This window comes from Barbus barbus (genome assembly GCF_936440315.1).
Source record: "Barbus barbus genome assembly, chromosome: 46".
Lineage (NCBI taxonomy): Eukaryota > Metazoa > Chordata > Actinopteri > Cypriniformes > Cyprinidae > Barbus > Barbus barbus.
Window position 1 is genome coordinate 3,031,506 of NC_136724.1, and position 18,367 is coordinate 3,049,872.

The following is an 18,367-nucleotide window of genomic DNA, read 5'->3' on the forward strand; positions in this document are numbered from 1 at the left end:
AGTGATGGAATGCTACATTCCTCCAAATCTGTTACAATGAACAAAGAAACTCATCTACATCTTTTCATCACATTTTCATTTTTGGGTGAACAATTCCTTTAATAATAGTTTAATAGTTCTCCCTTTTAGTTTTTTTTTTTTTTTTTTAACTCAGCTTATATAACAAGGCAGTTCAAGACTGGATAAGGAGTATTGTTCTCCTCTGAGAAGTGAAGTACTGCCCTATTTGTGTTTATGTAACATCCAACCAAACATGACCTCACAAGTATCCTTGAAATAGCCCTTATCCGTCCACACGTCTGGTTTCTCGACACGTAGAACAAGAGGTGCTCTCCGTAACCCTAGTCTTTGTCAGGTATGATTAGAAAATAAATGAGTTGTTGGATTCATATAGACAAGAGGCTCATCTGCTGCGGGCCAGGATGCTGAAGTCTGGAACTCTTAATAGAATGCAAATTGATTTCTTCAGTTCTTCAGTGCTTCCGTGCTGCTGGAGAGAATCGCCGCCATGCCTTTGATGGAAAGAATGTCGTCTTGTTTCTTTCATAGCGTGGCTTTTCATCAGAGGCCATGAAAGTCGAAGCTAAATCCTCTTAGCGGCCAATCCTAGTTATGGCAGTGCGTTTATTGAGGTGTTACTGAAGTCAGTAGTGACGTGTGTCCGCTGTGAATAAATCTATTCTCAAACTGTTCAATTTAGTATTTTTCTTTTGGCTGCTATTTCACTAGATCTTTTTAAGTCATCAATATCTAAAGCTTGTTAGGTAACTTTATGTATTTTACAGAGATCAACTGGTAATAGCTATTAATTTCTTTAAAAAAGTGTGTTATAATTATTAAATAATACAAATGGATTATATAATTATTTAATATTTTGTAAATAAATAATAATAATGTTTATTAATATTAAATTAATATCAGTGATTGCATATAATTGCTTTGAGTACCATAAATAAATATCATACCACATGACCGTTTAAAATGAAAGGGAAATACCATAAATATCTGAAGTTTGTTAGGTAACTTTCCTACATATTTTACAAAGATAAAATTTTGATGGTAGTAAATATGAAATAATTCTGAAAACTTAATGTGTTGTGTTGTCGCGCTATATATCAAATAATTATTTATTTATTTATATACTATGACAATTGAAAATGAATTACATGGCGAACAGTGAATGAACTGTATTTATGATTGTCATTTTTTCCTCATCACTGAACTCATTAAAGTGCATGCATTCTGCGACCTTAAAATCTCACTGTTTTCCTCCTTGTTGAACTGTTTTCCTTGTTCCTCCTTTTTTTCTTCTTGTATTTCAGTTTGGGTTTTTTGTTTTTTATGTGGAAAATGGTAATGGAGAAAACTTGCACATTTGCTAAAACATTATCTCTTTTATTTTTTTTCCATGGGAAGTCACTTTGCTTTGAGTGCTGGCCCTGTTCGAATGTTCAGAGCACTCCCTGGTTAAAATCATTAGCAGCCCATTGACTGGATTTTCTGTCTGCTCCTCTCCTCCCTTCTGAGAGCTGTAACCAGGAGTTAGTGTCATGTTTCAGAATCCCAGCCTTTCTGAAAATCAGCTGATTATCATGGGATAGACGTGCTTCCAGAAATGGCTTCCGTGAAGGAAACTCTCCTCAAATATGTATATGCCCATTACTTGAGCTGAAATTGCTTCCACTCAACATGCAGCAAGTATTTGTATCTATGGATTTGATGAAGCAAACACATAGTCAAAAAAATATTTTTGATCATTAGCAATGTTGGAAAGAGTTGCTCTACTTAATTTGTGGATTTTTATTTATTTATTTATTTTTTTCCAGGATTCTTTGATGAATTAAACGTTTGGAAGAACAACATATATATATATATATATATATATATATATATATAAGTGCTGTCAAATGATTAATCATGATTAATCGCATCCAAAGTAAATTTGTTTGCAAAATATATGTAAAATATATAAAAGCAAAATAACAGGTCTTTGAGGGTCAGAAATCTGGCGGATAAGCAAGTGATCAAATACTTATTTGACACAGTAATTCACAAATAAATTGTTAAAAAATCATACAATGTGATTTCCGGATTTTTATTTTTAGATTCTGTCTCTCACAGTGGAAATGCACCTATGCTGAAAATTGTAGACCCCTCCATGATTTCTAAGTAAGAGAACTTGCAAAATCACAGGGTGATCAAATACTTATTGACCTCACTGTATATAAAATCAAATGACAAGATTATTTATCACTTTATAATTTATAAAGTGATTTTTAAGTCATGCATCAGTGCAAAAACAGCTGCTTTAACATAAAATGCTTCAGTTAAATTCATTATACCACCTAGCCCTGCTCTTTATTAACATTAGACAGCATGTTTGTGATATGTTAGTGACAAAGGCCACAAAAGAATGGTTCAAAAAGGACTGTAGATCTGTGTCTGTATCTATGCTATGGGACTGAAGGCTCCCCAAGAGACATAGAAAACCACATTCAAGTTATAGACTTTGAAATGACCTAAATCTTCCAGTATATGGTGTTAATAGCATGTTGGAGATTAATAAATCAGGGTTTGAAGCTTTAGTTCTTATACAAACTGTATTTTCATTGTTCAGGTCCCAATTTACAACTGACTCTTATATATACTTTAGTTTAAAAAATGAAAAGACTTGAACAAGGAGACAACTAAAAACAAATATAAGATGCAAATATATGCAAATGTGGTACTTGGACTGAATCATTATTTTTCAAACGGTTGGTCTGAGACCACCGAAGCCCCTAAACCAAATCCATTAAAATGAATTACCAGCAGATATAGTTGCATAATACAATAATAAAAATAAAAAAATCAAGGAAAAGCATACTTTTTTTTATATCTGTCTTTAGATGTCTAACAAAAGCTGCCATGGTTTTTAAGCTTAGAACAGACAGTCATGCTGTGTCTATCCTGTGTCTTTTAAATTGCACCGTGTAGTCAGGCAGTGTCTTGGAATACTGCTCCCAATTACTGGATGGAGAGGCAAAGGCCATGCTGAAGCCTCGGCAAAAATGAGGCCCTGATATTACAGCTCCTCACAGTGACAGAACCTGTGAGCCTAGAAGACGTGGAGAAACACTGCTCACTGTCACCATGGCCTTTAGCTTTCTGCTGGGCTCTGAGGACGTGAAGCGTGCTTTTTCACTTCGGCATATATTCCGATGTGCCTTTGTTTTCACGTCCACTGTCAGCGCAATTGATATTCTGAAAATGCATGACATAACCGCTCTGAAATGATTTGCTTTATACTTGATCTGCCTTTATCTGTTTTGTAACTGTTGTTATGTCCGCTTGGTGGCTAATAAAGTTGTGGTGGACAGTAATAATTAAAGGAAAGGTTCATGCAGAAATGAAAATTTGATGTTAATTTACTCACCCTCAGGCCTTCCAAGATGTACTGTAGGTGACTTTTTTTTTCTTCAGCAGAATAGTAATTAAGATTTTTAGCTGAGGCCGTGGTACTTTGTGATTCATAAAATGCAAGTCAGCAGTTGAGAGTCAAAAACAGCATGGAAGGCAAAACTAAATTAAGGCTCCTGATGATATATTTAAGTCTTATGAAGTGAAACGATCAGTCTGTGCAAGAAACTAAACATGATTTACAACATTATTACCTGTTATCCAGACCCTCATGCAAATAGGGAACTACGATTCTTTTTCATGACTGGTTGTTTCAGTGAACTGGTTCGCTGGTTTGGAAACGTAATGCCAGTGTTTAATTTTTCACATTACCAAGGCTGTTTAATAAGGCTTCATGAGATTTTTAGATTTATCTACATGCCTAATTGAAGGTTGGAAAAAAGCAGTCGACAGTCTTTTTATGTAAAATAGCCATATAAAAAATGATATCGATGCTAATAATAAACCAAAAATAGTATCTGAATAGCTTGGTTCAGTTTAGTAATATCTATTCACCATGGAAAGGATTTTTATTTTTTTGGTATCACAGGCTCAAACTCTGGCAAATTAATCAAGAAAACATATCGCACTGCCAGCTTTGACAAAAGAGACTAGATATGAGGGTTCTGTCTTCTCTTGCATGGAGAAGTTGTTTAGAGTTTGGTTTGATAAAACTAATTCTCAAGTCAATGTCAAGTGGAATCAATTTGATCATAAACGGCTAACAAACGTCTGCGCTCCCGCTATCTCTAAGGTTCAGTTCTTCTTCTGTCACTCAGAATAGATTTCATATCTGTGCTCTGTTGTCATCTTGTGTGTGTTTTTTTAATCTTATGTGCCTTCTTGCAGTTTGTCACACACACCTTGCAAAGCCTGTATGAATAACTGCACCTGCCGACTCCCACACCAAATTTTGCCAGACAATAAAACAGAGTCAGCTCCATTAAAATGGAATTGTTGTGTGTGTTTGGATCACTGTTCTGCCACTGAATTATTGAACACTTGTGTGTTCACTGAAAATGCCAGCTGTTCTTTTTACCAAGGCAGACAGAGCCGAAGAGACAGAGGATGCATAAACCATAAACCTCGATGGAAATAACATAAAAGCTCCAAACATCATCTTAATTGACTCATTACATACATAGTTTTGAAGTTGAAAATCATAAAAACTGGTTGTGGTTCTGTGAAATGTTCAACCTGGTTGCCTCTCTTTTGGGTCTTGTTAGCTTTTGCTTGCTACACATTGTCATGTCCTTCGGTGTAACTTGCTAAAATAGCAACGCTACTAACTTCAGTTTTCACAATAATGTAGCTCGTCCAGTAACAAGCTACATTTTTCGACAAGTAGCCACGCAGCGTGACACATTCTGTGACATATCGGATTGTATTGCACCTGCAGCTTTAGCTGAGAGAATATAACAAAATATCTCCTTAAATATCCCCTCTCTCTCTCTCTCGTATGAAACATTGGGACAGATGATTCGTTTTACGTAATTGTATCATTCGAATGGTTCATGCAAATTAAATGGTTCAAAAAATGACTCAATTCACTGGAGTCCCCAAGCAGAAGTCCTCACACTGCAGTTTCATCATCTTTTGTAGTGAAAGATTTAGTTTGTTTGTTATCTACAAACCCGATTCCAAAAAAGTTGGGACACTGTACAAATTGTGAATAAAAACAGAATGCAATGATGTGGAAGTTTCAAATTTCAATATTTTATTCAGAATACAACATAGATGACATATCAAATGTTTAAACTGAGAAAATTTATAATTTTAAGGGAAAAATAAGTTTATTTTAAATTTCATGGCATCAACACATCTCAAAAAAGTTGGGACAAGGCCATGTTTACCACTGTGTGGCATCCCCTCTTCTTTTTATAACAGTCTGCAAACGTCTGGGGACTGAGGAGACAAGTTGCTCAAGTTTAGGAATAGGAATGTTGTTCCATTCTTGTCTAATACAGGCTTCTAGTTGCTCAACTGTCTTAGGTCTTCTTTGTCGCATCTTCCTCTTTATGATGCGCCAAATGTTTTCTATGGGTGAAAGATCTGGACTGCAGGCTGGCCATTTCAGTACCCGGATCCTCCTCCTACGCAGCCATGATGTTGTAATTGATGCAGTATGTGGTCTGGCATTGTCATGATGGAAAATGCAAGGTCTTCCCTGAAAGAGACAACGTCTGGATGGGAGCATATGTTGTTCTAGAACTTGGATATACCTTTCAGCATTGATGGTGCCTTTCCAGATGTGTAAGCTGCCCATGCCACACGCACTCATGCAACCCCATACCATCAGAGATGCTGGCTTCTGAACGGAGCGCTGATAACAACTTGGGTTGTCCTTGTCCTCTTTAGTCCGGATGACATGGAGTCCCAATTTTCCAAAAAGAACTTCAAATTTTGATTCGTCTGACCACAGAACAGTTTTCCACTTTGCCACAGTCCATTTTAAATAAGCCTTGGCCCAGAGAAAACACCTGCGCTTCTGGATCATGTTTAGATATGGCTTCATTTTTGACCTATAGAGTTTTAGCCGGCAACGGCGAATGGCACGGTGGATTGTGTTCACCGACAATGTTTTCTGGAAGTATTCCTGAGCCCATGTTGTGATTTCCATTACAGTAGCATTCCTGTATGTGATGCAGTGCCGTCTAAGGGCCCGAAGATCACAGGCATCCAGTATGGTTTTCCGGCCTTGACCCTTACGCACAGAGATTGCTCCAGATTCTCTGAATCTTTGGATGATATTATGCACTGTAGATGATGATAACTTCAAACTCTTTGCAATTTTTCTCTGAGAAACTCCTTTCTGATATTGCTCCACTATTTTTCGCATTGGGGGAATTGGTGATCCTCTTGCCATCTTGACTTCTGAGAGACACTGCCACTCTGAGAGGCTCTTTTTATACCCAATCATGTTGCCAATTGACCTAATAAGTTGCAAATTGGTCCTCCAGCTGTTCCTTATATGTACATTTAACTTTTCCGGCCTCTTATTGCTACCTGTCCCAACTTTTTTTGGAATGTGTAGCTCTCATGAAATCCAAAATGAGCCAATATTTGGCATGACATTTCAAAATGTCTCACTTTCAACATTTGATATATTATCTATATTCTATTGTGAATAAAATATAAGTTTATGAGATTTGTAAATTATTGCATTCCTTTTTTATTCGTAATTTGTACAGTGTCCCAACTTTTTTGGAATCGGGTTTGTAGTTGTATTTAGTTTAGTTTAGTTTTGTTTTGCTTTTGTGCCAGATATCTACTGCTCTGCCCATAAAACATAGACCAGGGCTAGTTGTCACAAAAGCTGTATCTCAATAACAGTGAGGTGTTAATCAATGGTTTACAAAATCCTTGTTTTTTTATCCTCCAATGCAATACATTAAACTATACAGCTGTTGCATAAATCAAGTCGGCACTTTGATTTTGCTGGAAATTTTATGAAAGGCTATATATAAGGCTGGTTCCATTCCAATTCTACTCTATAACTATTGAACTATTATATTTTGAAAATAGCATTTAATGTGTATTTGTGTGTGTGTGTGATAGTAAAACCTGAATTTTTTGACATTGTGGGGACTGGCCTGCGGTCCCCATGAGGGGAAAAAATTATTAAAAATAGGGTCATTCCATGTCAGCTCAACCAGACGTCCCCGGCTCAAATTTTTGATTTTGCTAATATTTTTTTCTAAGGAAAGACAGACATGTATAGTGATGAAAGCCAAAATATTAAATGTCATAGATGAATATTTACGGAGTAATCCACTTTTTTGTAGAGGGTGGTCAAAATGGCTATTTTTACCTGAGATTCAGAGCCAAGTTACAAGGGGGTAAAAATCTTCAGAAAGATGGCAGCATCATAATGTTATTTTTACACAGAGATTGGTAGGTCTATTAGTAAAATCGGTTCACTTTAGCAATCTTTGTTGCAGTATGTGCCAACGGTGACCATTCAAAAATAGGGAAACAGCACTTTTCAAGTTTTTTTCTCAGAGGTTTGCATGCCTGTAACTCGAGAAGTATAAAAGATATCTTAATGCCGTTTTAGATATTGTGTCTTAACAAGCTTTACTTTTGGCAGCTTCATTTCTAAGGCCCTATATAGTTCGGTTCCAGAGATATTGGATTTTTAATATGGCTTCAGTAGAAAATTGTTAAAATGTACATATTTTCAGTGGTCAAAAACAAAATGTGGGTTAATTTGCAAAAATACTGTATGATACAGAAGCCAATCCGTAATTAGAAAGCAATCCTGCCCCTTGTCAGTGGAAATTAATATTAGCTGGTTCAGTTCCAACACCTACCAGGAGGGTGGACATTTCAGCAAGACAAACACACAGCCGAGGAAAGTCTGTTTTCATTTTAATTTCAGTTAGAATTTTAGTCATTTTGTTGTGTTTTTGTCATTTTTATTGGTCATTGTTATTATTATTAATATTATTTAATATGCCTGTGTAGTTTTTATTAATTTTTCTTCAGTACATTTCAGTTTGAGTTATTTTAGTACATCAAGTTAAACTAAATGAATGCTTTGTCAACAAGCCGAAAAAAAAATATTGTTTGATGTTTTATTTTATTCCAGCTGACATTTATTTCATGTAACAATGTTTTTTTGTTTGTTTGTTTGTTTTGTAGTTAGTAGTATGTAGTTTTTTTCATAAAAATATCTTGATTGTAGTTTAACTCTTTGCTTGTATCCTGATAAATAGTAGATTAAAAGTAGCTTCCCAATTTAGCACTGCTTTGCTTCTATAATGCTGATGTGAGAGATAAAATGAACAGGAAAATTCAGTTCTGGAAGAAAATCACTTTATCTAATTATCTGCTTTGGCTGTTTGGGATGCGTGAAAACGTACATGTCCCAGTGGCAGCCGGCGATAGCCTAAAATTGTCAGACTCTGCGTTTGTGCAGCTCTCGCAGGCGATCTCTGGCTGCTAGACGACCGCTCCACAAGTTTGCAGAAACGCTTTCCACTGCATGTGTGGGTAGAAAGCCGTCACGTTTCACAGATTTATTCTTAGCTGTCTTTTATTTTTTACAGCTGTCTATTTATGTCAGTGTTCTTCGGTCGGTCTGGGGTTTACGTTAATTGCTTTCCCTTTACCTCTGTCTTTGTTCACACTAACTGTGGTTTGATGAATTATCTCTCCTCACACAGCAGCAGGTAGGATCACTCCTTACGTGTCAATCAGTTACGGATGAGCCTCCCCAGGGATCACGCTCATCTGCGGGATATTTTTAACTTCTTCACTGTGAGGATGCTGTTTTATTGAGAGAGACTGTATTGATATTGAGATGTGGGATGCGCCATAGCATTTACACTTTAACCTTTTACTTTTTCATATAGAGAAATGTTTAAAGAGAAAGATACACGTTTATCCCAGATTATTAACAGATTATTGCGATGATATGCAGAAGCTTTTCTAGACGTGTGTGAAAGGTGTTTTAGTGGATACCACATCTCTAAAAAAATGTTTATGGTTTTTCCTTTTTTTTTTTTTTGTACTTTTGCATATATGATGAAACATATGTATGCACTGGTTCACAAATGTAAAAGTATTTTAATATTTATTAATACACATTTGCTACAATGTTGGGGTCAATAAGTTTTTTTTTCTGAAAGAAAATTATATTTTTATAGCAGCAAGGATGCATTAAATCAATCAAAAGTGACAGTAAAGACATTTATGCATTGATGATAATCAGAAATGTTTCTTGAGCAGTAAATCAGTATATTAGAATGATTTCTGAAGATTATGTGACACTGAAGACTGGAGTAATGACGCTGAAAATACAGCTGCGCATCACAGGAAAAAATTAATAAAATTTAAAAAATATAAATTAAGAAAAAGTTCAAAATAAAAATATAATTAAATATAATTTTTTTTTAAACATTGTTAATAATATTTTATGTTATTTGTTTTTACTGCATTTTTGATCAAATAAATGCAGCCTAAAAAAAAAAATCTTACAAACAAACAACAGTAGTGTATATTTTATGTGTGAGTGTATGTATGTATGTATATATATATATATATATATATATATATACATACATACATACACATATATATATATATATATGTATACATAAACACTACTAACTATAAACATCTCCACAGTATATTAAATATATATGAAGCACCATGTGACTGAAGAGATCATGTAGCACACATGGGTTTACCATTTATTGCACTTTATTCTATAGTGACTTATAAACCGGACGTCTCGCACATTCAAAGGAATTTTTATTTTTATTTTTTTTGTACGAATAATTACCAATGAGCTCTTGTTTCTGTGTGATTCTAAGTTGTAATGGCAGATCTAGAATAATTACATATGCATAGATACAATGTCAAATGTTCTTTTTTTTTTTTTTTAAAGATGATCTTTTGTTTCATTTCCACCATTCTGTCAATCTCAGATGGTGAGGTTTTCAACTGTAGGAAGTATAGGATTGCAAAAAAATAGCAAAAGCTCTAACTTCAGTTCAAAACGCTAAGCATTTTGGAGCTATTTGACTCTTAGGGTGCTTCTCTGATGCATTATTATGTCAGTTTACATCCCAGTGGGCACCGGGCCTGCTGACTGCAAATCCAATATCGGCAAAGTGAATCTGATGTAACCTCACAACTCCCCGTTGGTTTGCGCTGGAATCCCAGCAGCTGCTTTACTGCAGTTGCCTGTCAGCCATTTTGTTTCACTTCGTTGCTCAATAAAGAGTCCAAACCCTTGGCTTTTTTCAGTCTTGCTTACATACAGCATAAAGAAGGAATCACGGTTGGCTTTGGTCTTGTCCCTGGAGAGCACTGTGTAAGTGAAAACTTTGTAGTTTCTTGTTCTCTGTTAATGCAGCTGCTCCTCTGAGACGAGGCACAATGCATGTGTGTGAGAGACGAGAGAGTTTGTTGACTGGCAGCTCCATGAACGGGTTTGATCTGTGTATTAGCTTGACCTCACATACACTGTTATATAACTTATTTGTGCAGAAATATCTGCACTGCAACAACTAAACGAATATTACTGGCATAGTTTAGCCAAAAACTTAGATTCTGCCATCATTTACTCTGCATCAAATCCTTCCAAATATGTATGACTCACTTTCTGTAGAATGCAGAAGAAGATATTCTGAAGAATCTTCACATCCTTTTACATCCAAAAATGTTTAAAAGAACTTCATAAAAGTAATCTATGAAACGTGCACAAGATGCAAAGTCTTTTGAAGCCATAAAAAGCCAACTTTTCAACATAAATTAATTGGAAAAACATGCCTCTACCTGCATTTTTATTGCAGTTTCCAGCTGAAGTGAATGATAATGATATGCTTTTCCCCACAAATTATGATTCCGGGTCAACTTATCGATTAATAAATACGTATTTTCACACTGTAAAAAATCTAAAGTTGAGAAACTTAAAAGTTTAAGGCAACCAGCTTCAGCAGATTTTTGAGTTTTCTCAACCTTTTGTTGTAAACTGAATACAACACGTAATCTGCTGAAGCTGGTTCCCTTACACTTTTAAGTTTCTCAACTTTTGATTTTTTACAGTGCAGGTGGTTCCTTGAGCAGTATGTTATGAACCTCTGAAACTTTTATCATAGTGCATGATTTGTAAACTAAAACATTTAACCAGCTCCAAATCAATGGCTTTTCTTATATTGTAAACTTGCTTGGTTGCACACCTGGTAGCGCTCGGGCACAAGTCCTGTGAACTACAATTTACAATAAAAGAGTTCAAAATCTTGTAAAAGCAAGCTAAAATGGCATGCTTGCTTCATCAGATGTGGTTTTATCTCATGTTTGCTTTCGTTAACATTATTGTTTAGGTTTCGTGCAGCTGGTGCATTATTGTCAAACGCGATAGAACATTAACCTTTTAGCGCCACTCACCAGACATTTAATTTCCAAACTGCTGAGATTACATACAACAACCAGTGTAAATGTTGCCAGATTCATGTTCATCTGTTAAAAATAAATAAGTAAAACTGAATGTCAACACTAACTGGACGTAACAAGTGCCGCGAAATTTGCAAGAAGCAGTGTAATATAATTTTGCACAAATCTCACCACAGACCTGTTTTTTCCAATGAGACTGGGTTGCAACTTAAACTGAAAAATGGATTGAAATTTGTTTTTATTATTATTATTATTATTATTGATCCCTTTCTGTGAACAATTCACTCTATAATTGCTGCAAACAGATTAATAAGCCAGTGAGTTCAACTCGAGAACCAAATAATTGAAAGTAATTGGTGATTTGAGTCGAATCTTTTCAGTAAATTGGTTTATGCAGTTCATAAAATTTATCTGAATGACTGGTTCATGAATCAGACTGATCCGGTCCTCGAGTTCGTAACTCACTGACACAAAGATCCAGTTTTATTGTTGAACAGCAACACCAACTTCAGTGTGTTCATTACGCAAAACTGTGAGGTGAGCTATGATTGTATGACTTCGGAAGGCATAGGGCTACTTTTAAGGAACTTTGTTGGTGATCAGTTTCGTGGTTAATGGGACTGTTGTCAAATAATCTTTTTCTCTTTTCATACTCTCCTAGGACAAAGAGAGTGAGTCACTGTTACCGCGTGGCATACCGTCACATGGAGAGGACTCTGACCCAGGACGAAGTGCGTATCATCCACGGAGCTATTGAGCAGGCAGCGGAAAAAGAGCTTGGAGCACAGGGAAGATACTGAGCTTTCCCAACAATCATCATGACGGTCTTCCACCTTCCATGATGGGATTCACAGATATAGTCACATCTCTCTGTGGCTATAAAACGTGGAAACTCGCAGCGACACCTGCACTTAGGCTCCATCTGCAGTTTCTTAAAATAACACTTCACCTAAAAATGAACATTTTGTCACTATTTACTCATGTCCCTGTCATGTCCCTATAAGGAGAATTTTGAAGAACCCGAATGTAGCTTTTGTACCCGAATGTGAAGAACAAAACATCGTGAAAGGGACAATTCAGCCAAAAATGAAAATTCAGTCATCACTTACTCGCATTCATGTCACTCCAAACCTGTGTTGACCTAAATCTGAAGACATTTTTTTGAAGAAAGTTGGTAACCTAACAGTTTTGGTGATCATTGATTTCCATTGCATTGACTTCCACTGTGTTCCATACTGGTTTAAAACAAGGGGAAATGATGACAGAATTTTCTTTTTTTGAAAAACCATCCCTTTAAAACAACATTTTTGCACTCTGGATGACTGTATTTTTGATGCTTTTACAGAGGTTTTTTGATAAGTTTTTGGAGCTTGACAGACGTGGTCACTATAAACTGAAACTGCAATAAAACAACACAGGTTTGAAATGAGAGTGGGTAAATAATGACAGAATTACAGTTTAGCAAGATTTGACCTTCAAATAACCTTTGGGTCATAATAACCTCTCTAGGCCTGATTGATTCTCCCAACTTCCCAGGCTGGCACGAACTTCATCATGGTGCAAACAGCCAGATTTAACACAAATATCAAACAGGCCTTTTATGCAGCTGGATCCGTGCCAGACTGATGATAAGCAGGAAACTAGAGCTCTTATTTCTGCATTTCTGTTTTCCTAAGGAAGATATGAGGTAGCCTGTAATGAGCTGCTGCCCAGAAATTACCAAGATAATGAAACGCTTCCTTAAAGTCACTCTACAGTAAAATGGCAAACGGGAGGCTAACAGGTCACCATTTGTGGTAGAAAATAAAAGTGTGTTGAGGTGTAATTGTGTCACTGTGTCTTTTATTTATATATATATATGTATATATAATACAGACTGAGTAGTACTCCAATACTTGCAGATTTTGGGGAGTAACTGAATTTATCTGTGATTCAAAAAGTTGTCAAAAGTGACAGAAAAGATCTGTATAAACTGTTTCAAAATAAATAAATGCTGTCCTTTTGATCTTTCTACTCATCAAATAAACCTGAAAAAAGTATCACATTTCCAAAAAATATTAAGCAGAACAACAGTGATAAAAAAAAATTCAAATACCACTATTAATAATATTGATCATGTGATAACAATAATAGTCTCATGTGACACTGAAGACTGGAGTAATGATGCTGAAAATACAGCTTTGCATCACAGGAATAAATTAAATTTTACAAGATATTCACTCAGAAAACAGTTATTTAAAATTGTAATAATATTTTGTGAGCATAAGAGGCTTCTTTCAAAAACATTTAAACAATCTTACTGACCCCAAGCTTTTCTAACCCTAAGCCAGCGATGTTGTTTTATACCGAAGAAGTCCTTTTTATAAAATAAGCAAAGGTGGAAAAATGAAGCCATCATTTTCTTTTATTGCCTGTCTATTCTTTTGTTTGTTATATGTCATGTTTGTTTTTAGATTGTGACATATTATTCACCTCCAGGTCACTCTTTTGGATCCAATATTAACAAAACGTCCCCATTCTCCCGGCCCTACTTCATATGTATACAGAGACAGATTGGAAAACCTGACCCCAACCAGTGTGGCATTTGTTGGAGCAGCCCAGAGACTCCTCTGCATCTTAATGAGCCCTTATGGTGTGATCCATGTGTCACGCTCTTGTTTCCGAGGAGTGGCTAAAGAATACATGGATCTTTCTTTGGGGAACAAGTTCAATTAGAATCCCAGTAATGAATTTTTGATGTGCTGCAATCAGATACTGAATGAATGGGACACTCCAGCAGAGCCTGGTCCGGCGGGGCTACTTCTCATGTGTTAATGCATTTCTGCTGATTTATGCAAGATAGGATTTGATCATTCATTTAAATGCCAGTTTTAAAGAACAAAATGTTCAGGGTGTTTAAATCCTGTTTGCAAAATAAAACCATTTACTTTTAACAAATACACCACTGTTCAAATGTTTGGGTTTGGTAATATATATATATGTTTTTGAAAGTCTGTCCTGCACACGAAGGCTGCATTAGAAATCCCAGTAGATCTATGAAAACTGTTTATGTTTCATTCCTGCTACATGAAGTAATTCTCCTTCCAGCAATGTGACATGAAGGTTGAAGTTCATTTGAAACTCACCTTCTCTTGGCCTTTTACCAATTTGGAGAATGTGAAATTGAGTCTGATATTCCTGTTTCTCTGAACTGAAAGTGAACAACTTGATTTGAGAAATTCCTGATTTTCCAGGATGTTGTAGACGGATCAATACTCTCACCAGAGGATGGCAAACACCAAATGGACTGGATCAATCAAGGGGAATTAGAAGAAGGGAAAAGAAAAAGGCAATTCATCACCCTCTTTGTTAGGAATAAGTATATGCCCAGAGCACCACTTCCATCCAGCTTTTGGAGAGATTTTTTGACATTTTATGTGGAGTATCAGCGCTGGGCTCAACACTTGGATCAGATTCTGCATGAAAGATCAATGCATTTCTAAAAATAGATTAAAATTTTATTTGGCCCTTGCTCAAACCGACACAAGACCTCACTTCTGAGAAACTCTGAGGTCCAGAGTTCAAAGTCATCAGCATAACGGTTTTACCATTTGTTTCACCAAAAACTTCGTAAATTTTTTTGTCTTTGCTCGTCTTGTTTGGTTTGTGCGATGCTCATTTTTCACATCTGTCTGTTTCTATTCATCACTGAAGTGTCATGGAACCAAGAGAAAGTGTTGGGCTAAAGTGCAGGTGCTTATTTATTACCATTTATTGAAACTCAAAGACGGGCACAAATACATCAAATCTGATATGATACATTTTAAATCCCTTTTTATTGTTTCCTCTCAGGCAAAGTGCAACAGCTCAGCTGGGAATTCATGTTGGAGGTCTTTACAACCAATTTTCTTGCAAAGGAAATGCAATTTTCTCTTGCTCAGGATCACACAGTCTTCTTAAGAGTCTCGTCGTGAAAATAATGAAATGAGCTCGGAGCCATTAAACGGTCAAACAAAGAAAAACACTTTTTGGATAGTCAAAGATGTTATGTACTAACTGACGTGATTTGATTCTGGCACTTGCCTTTTGACAGCTGTGATTTTATGTTGGTTTACTGATGGTAAAGTCACAGTTTCGTTGGTATGGCCAGTAAATGTTTGAAACCAGATGTAGAACTGCATCATATGCCACACAGAAGATTTCATCCCCATAGACTTGCATCTGTCATGACTTTATGAGTGTGACCTATCCAAGCAATATATCCACTCTCTATATCTTTTACAAGATCTCTGTGGACATATGTTAATATAAAACCTTGCGACCTTAATATTTATGTGTATGTCATGTCAGAGACAGTATAAAGTGTGTAGACGGACCACTCAGTATGGCAGCTGTATGAATTGGGACAAAATTGGGGCACTTTTTACCATTGAGATGACTGGGAAAATGTCACAATTATCTTGAATTCAGCTTTAACCCTCTGGTGCTGTTTGGTAAATTAGCCTTTTTTTTTTTTTCTTTATCCGAATGGTACAAAAAAGTTTTGGCACTTGCTATGTGCACAGGAAAAAAAAATGATATGTAAAGGTTAAATGGTCCTGAAAAAAACCTTTACGTTTGGAAACGTTTGGTACGGGGCCCAAACAAAATCTTACTAAAAGCTAAATTTGTGTGATATCAACCTCAAATTTGAAACACTACTTGTTTAGATTTATGGCTTTGATTTTCTTGCAGTTTTAGAGTCAAACATGTTTTCTAAAATATAGTTTTCATGTAAAATTTAGTACTTTTGTGCATTCTTCATAATAATTAACTGAAACTTCTTTTTTTTTGTTTCACTTTTTCAAAAAGAGACTAAACGTTAGTCTGTGCTTCAAAGCATTTAAGATTTAAATTGGAAATTTCACTGTCAGGTCTAGGCACAAAAAGTGGCTAACAGGTAATAAATGGATCATAACTATTATTAACTATAATTTATTTTACCATCAAACGCCCTATAAATTATTCAAAATATTGCTACGGAGACAGCACCAGGGGGTTAATATTATCCATATATAGTTCACATCAACAAGATCTGATCAAGCTGATTTGCCTATTTATATTGCTTTCCCAACATTGTAAAAAAAAATTGTAAGTTGCATTTAGAATTGTTTCTTTTTATCAAGTTTTTCCATTTTCATTTTCTTCATGTCTCCAGCTGAGAGGCATTGCCTTCTCCATGCGATCCTATTGTGACATAAGGGCTTCTATCAGAGCCATATTGTGTCATATATCAAGCTTGTGTCTCCAGGAGTAAGTAAGAATGCCTGGTGCAGGTGGAAAAGGGTTAATAATGGCATTAAAGTACCAGCCGCAGGCGGCAGGGAGGACGAATTAAGCCGAGAGGTTATTCAGATCGGGTGCTGTTATGAGGCACGATGGAGCTGCTGGGTGACACCCATATTAATCACACCGTGCCGCTGCCGCCCGTCCTGGAAAACTCCCAGGATGCACTCGCACCCTCAATGGCCTGAGGGGATAAAGAGGTGAGAAATGTGCAGTGTTCACTGGATAGACGGTCAAGCGCTGCCCTGAATTACAAAGATGGAGATCAGCTATCACACTTTATTCTAATATTTAATTTAATACACAGAAAAGCAGCTTTCCACAAACCTGTGCCTCTAAATGGAACAATGTAACTCAACCTTTTAACCTTTATGCAGACAAAATCAATATGGTTTCTGTGTTGTTCTCCCTACATTCCCTGACCCAGACCTCAGCCAACCCAAGGAACCCTTATAAAAAATGAATAATACAATTACATTATTACAGTAGCCTTAATTATAGTGTTGACCAGTACAGCCTTTCCTATCTGCTGGATACATTGTCCTGTAGCTTTTGTGAAACAATTAAAGATTTACCTAATTTAATGATGATTTTATGTTCTATAAAAGGTTTTATAAGAAGTTGTTTGTCAACCATATTTAAGAAGACAATTTGAATGCAACTTTTCAATCCATTTTACTTCCATTTCCATAAATGTGACTTATTTCTAGGTGAAGATATTCAGTGAGAATAAAATGTAGCGTGAGGCCTGATTTTATCCATTGTGATTTGATTGAATAATGAAAAATTGCAAAAACTGCAGCCAGATTAATTTGGGGTTTGCTAAAATACGAAAATAGCTATTGTTTTGGTTATTGTTTAACATTCTGTTATAAAAGCCCAAATCATGCCAGCAGAAGAGTTTAGAGGAAACGACCTAGGTTACGTATGTAACCCAGGTTCCCTAAGGGAACGAGAGCTGCGTCGGAGACGCTATGGGAACGCTCTCAGCGTCATTCCGCTCTGAATATCGTATGCAATCAGTCCAATAGAAAGGGCGAAGCGTCACGGGCGGGGTGACGTCACGACCAGGAAGTAGATAAGCACGTGAGGCGGCGCCCGCGTTAGCTCCATGTCATGAAGCAAGCGCTGGCAGGGATGCCGGAAGTATGGCTGCGAGACGCAGCTCTCGTTCCCTTAGGGAACCTGGGTTACATACGTAACCTAGGTCGTTCCCTTTCAGGAACGTCGAGCTGCGTCGGAGACGCTATGGGAACGCTATACCAACGCCTCCATACTGACAAGTCCCTGTCTGTGTCAGGACAAAAGGACAGAGGAGCCTGGAGTGGCTCGGAGATCAAGGTTGTAAAACCTCGCAAAGGTCAGGGGCGTGGACCATCCAGCAGCGTCGCAGATGTCCCGTATTGGGACACCTGCCCAAAGGGCCTTTGAGGCCGCCATACCTCTAGTTGAGTGCGCTCTGACTCCCAGCGGATGGGCAAGCCCAGAGGCCTCGTAAGCAAGGTTAACAGCATCCACAATCCATCTACTAAGAGTGGGCTTCGTAGCAGGAAGACCCCTCTTAGGCGGACCATAGCATACCAGCAACTGGTCCGTCTTTCTCCACAGGGCAGCTCTGTGGATGTATGCGCCCAGTGCTCGCACTGGGCACACACAGTCGTGCTTCTCCTGGTCAGGCTCCCTGAAGGGAGGAGGACAGAAGGCCTGCAGTACGACCGGC

The 18,367-nt window shown here is 36.8% G+C and overlaps 1 protein-coding gene across 1 annotated transcript in view; it reads left to right on the forward strand.

Moving 5' to 3' along the window:
• The window catches only part of LOC306865171 (phenylalanine--tRNA ligase, mitochondrial-like), a 144,725-nt gene extending 131,558 nt beyond the window's left edge, over positions 1 to 13,167 (forward strand). Inside the window, exon 7 of the mRNA XM_079409616.1 lies at positions 12,005 to 13,167. Within this exon, the coding sequence (XP_079265742.1) occupies positions 12,005 to 12,143 (139 nt within the window). The 3' untranslated portion in view covers positions 12,144 to 13,167. The remainder of the gene's footprint in view (positions 1 to 12,004) is intronic.
• Positions 13,168 to 18,367: the final 5,200 nt, after the last annotated feature.